We start from the raw sequence: 13835 nt of genomic DNA, 5'->3' as shown, positions 1-13835 counted from the left end.
TAGCACGGCCAAGGGGTATATTCCTTTGCAGGCTCCGATGCCTCCTGGAGAGCAGCCAGAGGCAAAAAAAGGACCATGAGGACTGGGGGGAGCAGCTGTCTGTGTGCAAATACTTCTTGCATTTTCCCACTACTAACAGCCCATCAGCTTCACCAGGTAGAGTGGCCAATTGGGCACAGCAGCTCGTGCCAGACAAGTTCACGTACTGCAGCATGGAGTGGAGCGCTCCTTCGCAAGCAGCACCAGTCCATGTCCCAGCCACAGCTCAGGGCAGCACTGCCAGGGTGCCTCAGGGCTGTTGGGAAAGGAGAATTCACAGAGATCTGGACACAGCCGCTGCTGGGCCAAGCATGAGTCAGATAGTCCCAGTCCTGCCTGGGGCTGTGGCCTTTGCAGATTCTTCCAGCGAGTCTGCACTGGACTTAGCACTATCCCACCTTTCTGATGCTAGCAGTCTTCACAGTTTATACCAGACTCTTTGCAGATGAGGAGTTGTGCTGGTGCAGTTATGCCACTATAAAATCTCTCAGCCTTCAGTAAAACCAGTCCAGTTCACGTTGACTTCGTGTTGACTTCATCTTTCATCAACAGTGATGCCTGGGGTGCTAAAGTGGTCCTTACCTCCACTGTATAGCAGTGGAACTGATTCAAAACGTGCACCTGAAAAATTTCCATCGGGCTTTCTCTGAGGACATAGCTTTTTAAGTCATAATATATGACACCTTTCTGTCTCTCTTAATGGCACCATTAAAATTCACGAACTAAACCTCCAGGACTGTATTAAGTTTCTGCAGAGCAATGAAAGAAACGTTTTAAAATACAAAAAGTACTCTAGCATTTCCCTAGATCACCATTACTGTTCTTGAGTGGATAGAGCTGATGGAGAGTGGACAGAACAGCTGGGCGCCATTCCCTCTTTATTAGTTATCTTTGATGTTTGTGTCTCCCTGGAGAAATGGGCTTGGTGTATTTTGCTTCCACTAGAGGGAGATGTGCACAAAGAGTGCGGTGATTTTGCAGGTCTTTGCTATGAAACTGTGTTGCTGCTGGTAAGAACCAGCACAGATTTAGGAATAACTACAGTGCATTTTCTGCAGGTAAAAGTAATGAAAGAATGCCATTTAGAAGGCACTTTAAATAAGATGTGAAATAAAATATGAGAGACTTGGGATTTCATTTTACAACTAAAAATATCAAATTTCCAATGAAGTTACTATTCAACCACAAAATGAGGTCCTGTTTTTTTTCCAGCTCCTGATAACCCTGTAGATCAGAAATGGCCAGATGTGATTCTTACAGGCATGAAAGGCTACTACTAGAAACAGGCAGCACTGGTGCAAGGGTAGGGGAAATAAAGGCAATTAAGGATCCCATGGACACGTAATACACATTTAAGGTATACATATGATATGCATTGACTAGGCAGCGTTTTATGAATAGCTGTGCGTTGATGTGCTAGAGGGTTTTAAAACACTTACTAGAGGGTTTGTTAAAGAGCTGGCATGATGTACTTGCTAGTTCATATCTAGCATATGTGGCCTGATTTATTTTATGTATTAAAGGGGTAAAGGCTGATTTATTTGCCAAATGAAGAGATGCTATGTGAGAAACAAAGTTGTGCTTTTGCAATAGAAGGTGTTTTTGCAGTGGAAAACTACACTGTAGTGTGCTACACACACACATTTAATTACATCTGTGTCTGTCCATCTGTCTACTGGCTGATTTCCACTGAGTGAAGACAGCAGCATACCTCTTGATGCATGCAGGTTGCTTGCCAGTTTTGCTTTGGTGCAGCTTTTTGTTTGGCTGCAGCTTCCTGCCTCCTCACTGAGCTCACAGTGGACAGTCCTTGGGCCACCTTACTGATGCAGAAGTGGGTGCAGAGAAAATCTGAAGAGCAGCATCAGCAAGAGCGAGGGGAAGGGTGTTCCTTTCATTACCGTTCTGCTGAAGTATTGTGATAGTTCACTAATTGTGATGGCCTTCTGCAGTCAGAATTCTATCTTCTGTGCATGTGTATAGGCAAGTTGGGTCCCCAGCCAGGCTTGCAGGCAGTGGAAAGGGCTGATAATACCTTTCTACTAAGCCAGTAACACAGTATTTCCCTGACAAATACCAAGTCTGTAATAGTGACCACACACCTAGGTAGATGCTAAGAAAAATCAGATTGCCTGTCCACAGCATGGTGGCTGGGGCAGCACAGCCTAAACCATCTCTTAGGAGAGTTCTTTCTTAGACCTATGACAAAAAAAAGAAATGCTCTGGAGAACTGAGACAACAGAGTCTGAAATCCAGACCAGCAGATCATCCTGCGGATTCTTCACTAGCTCACCACGAGACCTCCTGGAATACTGTGGTTTGAATTGTGTGATGTTAGTAAACAGAAAGAAAGAGGAGCATGAGTGAATTCTTCCCTCTCCTTCAGAGATGCTTTTCTCATTTTTTCACTTCATCCATTATTATATTAAATACGATAATTCAAGGCCAGACTTGGTGTTCCTTAGTCCATGTCCATGAGGTGTTATTCTCTTTGAGTGCGGCAGCACATCTTGGGAAGATGTCTAACAGCTCTTGCAAAGGTGTGGCTGAGGGAGCACACTTGCAATACTGTGAAATAAGTAGGGCTTGGCTACATCTTTTTATAACTTTTTGCCTGAGCAAGCCAGCTCAGGAGGGTCCTACAGTGACAAGTGTTCCTGCAGGTGGTGCTGGAAATGCAGCACCTGAGGGATTCCTTCCCGAGTTTGCCCAGACAGCCACATACATCTCCCTTGTGCCAGCGAGTGGAGCAAGGGCCATCAGGAGCTGTGCTGGCAATTGGGGAGGGCAGGCACAAGGAATGAGAGCAGCCAAATGCCAAATGAAAAATGTAAAAGGGCGAAAAGGATGTGGTAGTAAGAAATTGTGAAGGAACACTGAAGGCAAAGGATCTGTCCACAGCTCCATTGCAAGACAGAGATGATGCAGTTGCCTATTTGGGGCCTGAGGAAGGACTGGTAACTTGGATAAGGAATATAAACACATTCCCTGTAGTCAGGCATTTGATACAGGCACGACTGTGATACTGAATGTGTCACCTTGTCAAGTACTTCACAGAGCTTGACAAGTGACTTTGGTTCTGTTCTGGCTCATAATATTTATAATCCTCAAGCCTCAAAAAGTGAAGTTTTGTCTGCTGAGGAAGTGCCAGAGGCTTCAGTTCTCACGTATGATGGATGGTATTTTTGTTCACTCTTTTTTTTTTTTTTTTTTTGGCTGTGATCCTTGGATAGTTAATACTACTTGCCAGGGTGTTGAGATGACATTTCTCTGGTTATTACAATTTTGATTTAAGCCTCAGGAGAGAAAGGAACAAGTAAGGCCCATTTTTAACAAACAAGTAAAGCCTGTTTTTGCTTAAATGCTTTTATGTTTGCAGTATTCTGAGGGTTCCTGAACAGGTGTTAACTTTTCTTGTTTGTTTGTTTTATTTTTATAATTACAACAGATTACCAAACAGATTACTGATCCTTTCTGGGGGGAGGGTAGGGAGGGATGGGTCGTTCTTGCCTGTGCTGAATGATTTCATATTCTGTATGTAAACTTAAGTATTTGTGGACTCCCTTTGGTGTGACCAAAGCTGCATCATCCTCAGTAAGCCTGCTCTGCTGACTCTTGCTCTGTTTTTCCATCATTCTATGTTGCCTGTGACTCTAATTCTTCAAGATATTTAACAGGTGCTTAAATGAGTTGCTGGATCAACTCACGTATTTATATTTAGGCATGTTTTTAAGAGTCTGGATGAAGTGAAGCCTTTAAAGTTTAGCCTGCAGTCAGCTATTTTATTTATTTACTTTACACTCAGAAGAAACACTGCTCTTTGCTATTTCTTTATCAGAATGAAAATATGGAAAACACGGTTCAGGTGAAGAGAGATAGTAAGTCTAATAAGAAACACACTGTTATGATAGCACAAGTTTTCTCTGTTATTAGTTTTGATGACTGCCTGTTAAGGAAACATTGCTTTCTCATAAGATAATACGATTTTTGCTTTTCCAGAAACGCATGGGGAAGAACTACATGACTTTATAAACAGCAGAGCACTACACTTTTACTAGTATCTTATATATTGGGTTTACGTGGCAAGGTTTTGGTAGCGAGAGGGCTGCAGGGGTCCCTCTGTGAGCAAAGCCCACCAGCTGCCCCATGTCAAAAGGGACCCACTGGTGGCCAGAGCTGGGCCATGAGTGATGCTGGTTGGGCACTAGGAGAGCAGATTGAATAAAGGGAAAATAACTGCTGTGCTACAGCAGATGGGAGAGAGGGCTGAGAAATGAGCGAGAACCAGCCCTGCAGCCCCCACAGTGAGTGCAGCGGGAGGGCAGGAGGTGCTCCAGGCACTCAGCACAGGTTCCCCTGCAGCCTGTGGAGAGGCCCCTGGTGGAGCAGGCTGTCCCCCTGCAGCCCATGGGTCCCACATGGAGCAGATCTCCACGCTGCAGCCTGTGGAGGAGCCCCTGGTGGAGCAGCCTGGAGGAGGCTGTGGCCCATGGAGAGCCCCCACAGGGGCAGGCCCCGGGCCGGAGCTGCAGCCCGTGGAGAGGAGCCCACGCAGGAGCAGGGGGCCTGGGGGGAGCTGCCACCCGTGGGGGACCCGTGCTGGAGCACTCTGCTCCTGGGGGATGGATGGACCCCGTGGTACGGAGCCGTGTGGGAGCAGTTCCTGAAGAGCTGCTGCCTGTGGGCAGCCCCTGCAGAATCAGTTCGGGAAGGACAGCATCCCGTGGGAGGGACCCCACGTAGAGCAGGGGCAGAGAGGGACCATGAAGGAGCAGCAGAGACGAAGAAGTGTCAGGGACTGACCGCAGCCCCCATTCCCTGCTCCCCTGCTACAGTCAGGGGGAGGAAGTAGAAGAGGGTGGTTGGGGGAAGGTGTTTGTAGTTTGTTTCCTTTGTTTCTCACTTGTCTAGCTTGCTAGTAATAGGCAATAAATTTTACTAATCTCCCTACTCTGAGTCTGCTTTGCCCATCATGATAATTGTTGAGTGATCCCCCTGCCCTTGTCTCAACCCTTGAGCCCTTTCCGTCGCATTTTCATCCCTTTTCCTTTTGAGGAGGGGGAGTGAGAAAGCGGTTGTGGTGGAGCTCAGCTGCCCAGCTGAGTAAAAGCACCACACCTAGGAACATGGACAGGGAGACGGGGCCGCCCCTGACGTGTGATGAGCGACCCCTGATGTGTGGTAAACCTCCTGTGCTGCACGTCCTCCCTTCTCTCTTCTGTGTCTTTGTGTTTTTTTTCTCACTCCTGAAACAGGCTGAAGCTTTGCTGAAATGCCAGGTAATTTTATGTATATATAAATAGATGCATACTCTATCCTAAACATATGATTGATATGTATAACCTCTCGTAAATCAGATTGCTGTTAGAGCATTGATAATCTTGTAATCCATAAGTATTTGCCATGCCAGAGTATTCTTGACAGTTTTTTGGAACATAGAGTGATCCCCAAACCCTGTCTGCTGCTATCTTGCTGATGTCCTCACCTCAAATCACCTTTCTACTACCACCAAATGCTACTGCTGTGACTTTTAAACTATTTCCTGTTCCCTGTTTCCTAGTACTGTCTGTAATAGCTCTTAAATATATATACCTGTATATTTGCCTTATAATGAAAGTATACTTGCTAGTGGTGATTTGGTTTGATTTGCAACAAACAGGAATCTCTAGTGAACAACACCTTTGTGTCCGTGTGTATTATGGAATCCTTTGAGCTCTACTGTGATCTTTATACACCTGCAGGACAGGTGGCTCCCCTCCTTTTTGGATCGTGACAGTAGGTGTTTAGGCTTTCAGCCAAGGGTATCACGTAAGTTCTGGGCTTCTTCATGACAAGAAGTGACTCGCTACAGCCTGGAGTCTCAGTTCATCGTTTTGACTCCCAGAGGGTGGAATAGAGAATGCAGACCAGCAGCAGAGTCCCCCACAGATTCTCATCTGTTTCTCCAATCTAGTTAGAAAAGCAGAGGGATGTTCCTCTGGTTCTTGCTGACAGTCTTTTACCTTTGTCCAATTTACCATCATTTGTCCCGTTGCCTCTATTGCAGATACTAACCCATTTTAACTGCATCCACCCTTGCCCAAGTCTGGTAATTCTGGTAAACCTGGTTCTTGCTCTAGGCATGCAGTTCTGTCATAGTGGGCAGCAGCCCAGTCTCTTTGTCAAGATCATTTTTTTTTTTTCATCCAGAGTAAACAAAGCATCTAACCACTGATAAACGTCCGTCCATACTGGATCATATGCTCTAACTATACCTCTAAACATCCGTAACACCTTTCCTGGATCTTCCCGTAACCGCAGCATCTGTTACTGACACACCATTCTATCTGCCATGCTACAAGGCACGCGCACACTATGCACTGCCTTCGCAGCACATGAGGTGGGTGGAGACAGTGTGAGCTCCTCCAAGAGAGCTGGCAGAGCATGATAAGCAGCTGGGGGTGCAGAAAGGGACGGAGAAGAAGAAACCAAGGCCATAGCTGCACAACAGGAGCACTGTCAGCATTAGCAATTGCTTGAGTTTGCGGAGAGAAAACAGCACAAGACAACACCTTCTTCCTACCACTGTTTGACTTACTTTATTTAAATTAACTGTTTTGGTTCTGCCTTATAGTTCTCCAAAATGTCCGTATTTACCAATAGACCAGCTGGGCAGGAAATTGGTCCTCTGATAATAATCACAAAAAGTTTAGGTGATGGACGATAAAACTGCCAACTTGTGTCCACCTTTGGTCTGCAGCACCAAATGTGTTTGTAGTGGGCCAAGCTGTTTGACACAGTTCCACTGCCTGTCTCTTAGATAACCCCATAGTTGCCACCAGTTTTATTACAGGTTTTTGAAACTTTCACTAGTGGAGTACCTCTCACTATACCTTGTCCCATTTCCAAATTTCAGGATTTATGTGAAATTACAGTAATTTCAATTTGCCACCACGTTATCTCTTTACAGTCAGACCTGGTGCCCTATGAGAGCCAGAAAACAGGTGAACTCACCCAACCCTGAAGACTGATCTTCTTCAGTAATTAACTTCACAACCTCTGCAAAAATCTCCCGTTCTCTGGACAGCACAGGACAGCACCTTTGAAAGTGCAGAAAGCCTTACAAACTGTGGTGTCACTTCATTAATCCAGAATGGTATGAAATCTCCATGCATTGCATTTAATGGAGCCTGAAACATATTTTCAGTACCATGCTAAAATGAATAATGTTAGGATTTAGATACTAAGTTGTAGTTTATCATGCAGTCAGATACCTCATTGCCATCTTTGCACACACAACTAGCAGTTGACCTGGAGGATCCATATCTGCCAGGCCAGGGTGTACTGGGTGTGCATGGCAAGGTTTTGGTTGTGGTGGAGCTGCAGGATCTGCCCAATGCCAGACACAGAGAGTTCTGTCTGACTCCAATGCACCTACTGCTGCCCAAATATGGGCCCAGCAGAAACGATGACGGTACCTCAAGGGAAAACATTTAGAAAGAGTAAAAAACACTTCAGTAGCTGGGAGATGATTAAGAAAAATGAGAGAGAGCCAGCCCTGCAGCCCCCACAGTGAGTGCAGCAGGAGGGCAGGAGGTGCTTCAGGCATACAGCAGCAGTCCCCCCGTGGCCTATGGAGAGGCCCCTGGTGGAGCAGGCTGTCCCCCTGCAGCCCATGGGTCCCACATGGAGCAGATCTCCACGCTGCAGCCTGTGGAGGAGCCCCTGGTGGAGCAGGTGGATGTGGCCTGGAGGAGGCTGCGGCCCATGGAGAGCCCACGCAGGAACTGCAGCCCATGTAGAAGCAGGTTTACTGGCAGGAGCTGCAGCCCATGGGGAACCCACACCATTTTCCTGAAGGACCGCACCCTGTGGGAAGGACCCATGCTGGAGCAGGTCTTGAGTGGGTCGCGTTGAAGCAAAGAGAAAACATGAGGAGGAAAGAGCAGCAAAGACAAAAATCATTACGGACTGACTTCAACCTCCATTCACCATCCCCTGTGCTACATGGGGGGAAGGAGGTAGAAGGATCAGGAATGAGGTTGAGCCTGTGGAGAGTGGGAGTTTGGAAAGGTGGTTTCAGTTTTTTTTTTACTATCTTAGTCTGCTTTTAACTGAGACTAAAGTAAGTTAATCTTACCCAAGCTGAGGCTGTTTTGCCCATAACAGTAACTGGCAAGTGATCTCCCTGTCTTTATCTCAACCCAGGAACTCTCCCATCCTATTTTCTCACGCTGTCCTGTTGAGAAGGGGTATGAGAGAGCAGCTGGTGGGCCTCTGGAAGCCAGCCAAGGCCAAACCCACTGCACAGGAAGGCAGTTACACAGAAGAGGCAGAAGGCAACTGCGTATAAGCACCAGGTACTACTGCTATGCCCAACCCAGAGACCATGACCCCGCCTGGCCCCACGCACTGTACACACACACAGCAGGACATCTAGGGTGAAGGGAGCTGGGGGAGATGCTTAATGCAGCAAGCTCAGGAGGAGCTACAGACGGGACCAATGCCTTCAAGTATCTAGTGGTAAGGTATATGGAAAACAGGCTATTCCGGGGTTGCACAGCAATAGGATGCAAGGTAGTAGACACAGGCTGCAACACGAGAAATACAAAAAGGACATTTGCAACAACAACAAAAATCCCATGGGAATACTCAGACCCTAGAGGAGGTAGTGTAGAAAGGCTGTGAGATCTCCAGTTTGGGGAACATTCAAAACTGCACAGACCCTGAGCAATCTGACCAAAGGTGTTCCTGCTTTTAGTGAGGGCTAGGACCTGACAACCACCCAAACTGGAGTACCACCAACAGCACAAATGGTGGGTGGTCTGTAAACCCAAAACTGAAAGAGAAATGTTCTGCTGGCAAAGTACACAGTCTATAGATGTAAATTCTTTATTTATTTATTTTTTAAAAAAGTCTTATTGCTTTATTCATATTTTGACATAACTCAATTTATGTTACTGGAAGTGTTGTTCAAGATCTATGTAGAAATTGCCAACTGCTTTTCAGGTGAGATCAGCTTAAACCACACAAATCAAAATACAACTCATCATGAAACATTTATTAAGAACTAAGCACTTTTTCCTATGTACAAGAAGAGCAATCCCCATAAAATGTATTTTCCGTCTTTTGGTATGCTTTTGTTGTGTGTTTTGTTTTTAAACACAGCTTTGAAATAACTCTCTGGATTTATTTTACATACCATGAGAAAATACGATGGCTTTATGAAATTATAGCTTTCAAGCAGTCCTTTGAGAAACCTAAGTAGGTACATACTACCAATACTCTATCTTCTCCGACATAAAAGTGCATACACATTCAAGAGGTTTACACAGTTCCCAGACATCTTTTAACACACACAAGACACACCACGTGCTTTGTTCTCAAGGGGGAAAAAAAGTTATTAAATTCACAATTTTAATAATTATTCAGTGTAAAATACGCTACATGTTTTTTTCTGGGGACTCAAACCAACATGATCTGTTGACAAGTCTCTTTGGCAGCCTCAGTATCAGAGGTGGTCTCTCAGGACACTCTAGTAAGGAAGTATTGGGGGAGGACAGTTGACTAGAAGGTGTTGCTTGTGCTCCTTGACCGTGGCTAATTACAGTTTCTGTGTGTGTGGTGTTGCTGCTTGTTGTATCCACTACCAGACTCTTACCAGCTGCTTCTTGAGGCTCAGTGCCAGCATTTCTAATGTCACCATCAAAGTCTCTTCTAGCAGGATTACTATACTTTTTGGCTGCTTCTCCAGTTTCCTTGCTCACTCTGTAAACATCTTCCCATCCTGTCATTCCCAGAAGAGGTGATGGAGACTCATTTCCCCGCTCATTTAACCTGGTTGTGCCTGTCCAAGTAACACTGCTGTCACATTCAGTACTTTCTGGCTCTTTGCCACTATCACTGTCAATTGTAATCACCATTGGAGAGGAATGTACGTGATGTTTCCGGTGTTTCTTCTTATGCTTTTTCTTTTTCTTTTTCATGTGCTTTGTCGGGTCTGTCACTTTTCCTTCATAGACTATCTCCACACTTGGGCTTCTCATTTTCTTCTTCTTTTTCTTACGCTTTGTCTCACTACTTGCTCGATTGTCTGAAAGGCTATCTTCATTTTTGTAGCAGTCGCTGAATTTCGACAAACTTTTCTTGTGGTCATTTTCTCTCTCTAGACTTGTGCTCTCCTTCACTGCACTCTCCAAGTGCCGAGTTTTGTACTTCCTTTTCCCACTGGGCTTTTCGCTTTTTGTTCTGTCAGCCCCTCCAGGGGGAGTCCTTGACCTATTGCTTGATCGACTCCTTGATCTGCATCGTTCGTAATAGTAATAATGCCTCTCATGGAGTCCCTTCTGGCTGTGCGGATCTGTCCTTTCAGTAAAGGACCGTATCCTGTATTCTGGACTAGCAGACTGTCTTGAATAGCGAGCCCTGGGCTGAGTCCTCCTCCTGCACGAGGAGCCATCTCCACCTGTCTTTCGACTATAGAAAGCATAACCCCACTGATATCTATTTTGGTAACTGTCTCTTATATAATAATCGTCACTGTCTCTGCTCCTTGATCTCCTTTTGCCATGGCCTTTGCTACGCGATCGTGATCTGCTTACTTCCCTGGATGTAGTGCTATCACGACCAAGGGAGTCTCTCTGGCTTTTTTGGGAGACACTAGTGTCACGAGTTCTCGACCTCCTCCTGCTTCTTTTGCTCCTATGCTTGCTGCTATCTCTGCTTCTTGATCGCCTCTTTTTAAGCTGGCGTTTGCTGTGATGCTCCTTCCGAGACCGATGGCCATGACTGCCTTGACTGTTCTGTGAATATGACTGTGGACTCGTGGACTTTCTCTTTCTGGACAATCTGTGATTACAAGGGGAGCACATCGTGTCCCTCTCTGAAGAGGGGCTCCAGATCGAGTCCTGTGGAGACAGATCTTTTGCTTTACCTTTGTTTTTCTCCTCATCCTTCAACTCGGTTCTCTCGACTGCAGGGGATAAGGAACTCCTACAGCTTCCTACATTCTCTTTATACACAGGGGAGCGTGGTGATGAGCTTTGTTCACTGTCACTCCAGCTGCGACACTGGACTGACTGCTGTTTTTTCACATCCTCCCTTTTCTCCTCCTTGATGGACTCTTCAGAGTCTGAGGACAGCTCAACCAGTTCTGGTGTCCTCTCAGCTAGTGGCTTAACATACCCAACGATAACACAATTGTCTGAAGAAGAATCACTATCATTTGAGTCAGCATTTGCCTGTAACTGAGTCTGCAATTCAGTTCTCTTTGCAGCAGAGTCTTCATCGGAACTTTCTGATGTGTCCAGAGGAGAAGCTACAGTTGTACGAACGTCCTCTGAAATGGAATAGGAAGGCCCTGGAGTTTCATCATCCCAGGGGGCCTGGCCAATACCGGTCATGGATGAACTGTGGTCTGGCCCATGAGAATCTGCCTCATCTGGAGATATAGTAATGATTGATGAGTCTGAGTGGCTTCCTTCATCATATGATGGCTCAGGACAGTCATAATTGGCATGCTGATCATACGCTTCTAAGTTAAAGGGACATCGGGCGAAAGTGATAAACTCATGGAGGAAGTGTTCGGTCCGATTCAGCAAAAATGGTTTCAAATCATCAGCGAAGGCCTGACTCTCCAGATTGCACCTGGTCAGGTTTCTCATGATGACATGCTGCACGATGCTAACCAGACACCCGTGAGCACCGAACAAGACTATAAGCTCTCGCCTCAGCCAGGGAACCAACCTGTGAAAGCAAGCAGGGTTGCGGCGGAAAAACTCTGCTGAAATGTCTCGGTAGCGGCCGCCATCCTGAATGCTACGGACACGCACCCCTGTGCGGTACAGGGCCCTGCGGAAGTTGATCATCTCCTCCTCCTGAATCCGCCGCATATATCTGCCCTCTGCGCTGGCCTGTCTCATCGAGGCCAGCCTCCTTATCATCTGCTGAATCTCCCCATCTCTCTGCCGTACCGGCTGGCTTGACAGCCCTTCAAACAAAATCCCATTATCTGGAGGGGACAGCGTCCTTCGAGGCGAGGAGCTGCCTCGGTGGTAAGACGAGGTGAGGCGTTCCCTTGTTAAGGTTGTCCGGTAACGAAACCTCCGGCCATCAGGGCTGGCAAAAGAGCCATTTTCTGTAGGTGTGAGTATGTATTCCTCAAAGTCATCCTCAGCACGAACCGTATGGAAAATGGAAAGGAAGGGCTGTTTGCAGAGCGGGCATTCTGCTTTGTTCTTCGACCACTCCTGGATGCAACGGAAGCAGAACCTGTGCAAGCAACTATCTAGATAGGCGACGTTGTCAAATCTATCCAAGCAAATGGGGCACTTGGAGTCAGGAGACGCATCCGTTGGCATGGTCTGGTGCAGCTTGCTGGTGCCAGCTTTCGGCAGGAAGCTGCTATTCCCTGGGAACTCCTTGGCAGCAGGGGCTGCGCTCTAGAAAAGAAGGAGACAAAGGGATCAGCAAGGACAGACGGCGGAGCAGATGCAGGAGGCTGACAACAGGTGCCCGTGAGGCTCGGGCTGCCCGAACAAAGGGGCTCCCGGTGACGGGGGGGGGCACCGCCACCGGAGAGACGGAGGGTCCAGGCCTGCACTCACCGCCGCCGAGGCCTCGCTCCCGGCCCGGCCCGGCTCCGCGGCCGCCTTCCCCCTGTGCCGAGCCCGGCAGCGGCCGAACCCTTTCCCGGCCCCATCCCCAGCACGTTCCCGGTCCCCGTCGCGGTCCCGGTCCCGGCGCTCCTCCCGCCCCGGGCGGCGGCGCTCCGCCAGGCCCCGCCGCGGCTCCGACATCGGCGGCGGAACTGGCGTTGCCACGGAAACGGGGCACCCCCTGCACACCCCCCCCCGCCGCCGCCGTCTCCCCGGCAGCGGGGCAGCAGACCGGTCGGCGCCTCACGGCGTCACTTCCGCTCCCCGCGCCGCCATCTTAGTGCCGGGCAGGAGGCGCCATGACGCGGCGGGACCCGCGGCCGCTGTGCCGCCTGGTGCGTGGGGGAACGACGACCCATGCCGCGATGTATGTCCTCGTGTCGCGATATCCCCGCGTCACGCCTCTTGTCGCTTCCCCCCCCGCAGGTGCTGGCCGCCGTGGTGCTGCTGTCGTGGGGCTACGTGCTGTACGGGGCGCGGGGGGCAGCGAGGCGGCTGCTGCAGGGCGGCACCGCGGTGCCCTGAGGGGAGGAGGAAGAGGAGGAGGTGCAGAGAGGCCGAAGGACGCCGCCCGAGCAGCTCTGAGGGGAGGATAAAGCGCCCGGTGCTCCCTGAGGGAGGGCAACGAGGTGAAAGATCGCTGTGGTGGTTTGCTACAGGGAGCCGCGGGAGGGGGGATGGTGGGGCAGGGCTGGTCCAGCCTGGTGCTCGTTGCCAAATGGTGTGCACCCACAGGCACCCGTGGATCTCCCAAATCGTAGATAATTAAGGTTGGAAAAGACCTCTGGGATCATCTGGTCCAACCACCCCCTTACCACCTATCTCAGCCACTAAACCATGTCCTTAAGCACCACGTCCAACCTTTCCTTGAACACCTGCAGGGATGATGACACCACCACCTCCCTGGGCAACCTGTTCCAGTGCCTGACTGCGCTTTCTGAGAAGAAAGGTCTCCTCATTTCCAACCTGAACCTCCCCTGGCGCCACTTGAGGCCACTGCCTCTAGTCCTATCACTAGTTACCTGGGAGAAGAGGCTGACCCCCAGCTCCCCACACCTTCCTTTCAGGTAGTTGTAGAGAGCAATAAGGTCTCCCCTGAGCCTCTTCTCCAGACTAAACACCCCCAGTGCCCTCAGCTGCTCCTCATAGGACACCAGCACA

General features: G+C 48.5%; 1 protein-coding gene across 1 annotated transcript; it reads right to left on the bottom strand.

Moving 5' to 3' along the window:
- Nucleotides 1–8920: 8920 nt before the first annotated feature.
- Nucleotides 8921–12815, bottom strand: LOC118159365 (E3 ubiquitin-protein ligase Topors-like). Its single transcript, XM_035313958.1, has 2 exons — nucleotides 12624–12815; nucleotides 8921–12458 (listed from the first exon to the last, which is right to left on the bottom strand). The coding sequence occupies exons 1-2, from the start codon at nucleotides 12813–12815 to the stop codon at nucleotides 9462–9464; spliced, it is 3189 nt and encodes a 1062-aa protein (XP_035169849.1). The 3' UTR covers nucleotides 8921–9461.
- Between the last annotated feature and the right edge of the window lie 1020 nt (nucleotides 12816–13835).

Source organism: Oxyura jamaicensis, unplaced genomic scaffold, assembly GCF_011077185.1.
Source record: "Oxyura jamaicensis isolate SHBP4307 breed ruddy duck unplaced genomic scaffold, BPBGC_Ojam_1.0 oxyUn_random_OJ69930, whole genome shotgun sequence".
Classification (NCBI taxonomy): Eukaryota; Metazoa; Chordata; class Aves; order Anseriformes; family Anatidae; genus Oxyura; species Oxyura jamaicensis.
The sequence above is the reverse complement of the archived record's forward strand: the minus strand, read 5'-3'. Positions and strand labels throughout refer to the sequence as shown.

What these genes read in the sequence shown, in the direction of transcription:
- LOC118159365 (XM_035313958.1), bottom strand. Translation starts at nt 12,815, where the DNA reads ATGTCGGAGCCGCGGCGGGGCCTGGCGGAGCGCCGCCGCCCGGGGCGG. An exon ending in GGAGCGAGGCCTCGGCGGCG is followed by an intron (nt 12,459 to 12,623) that starts GTGAGTGCAGGC and finishes CTTCTTTTCTAG; the next exon opens with AGCGCAGCCCCTGCTGCCAA.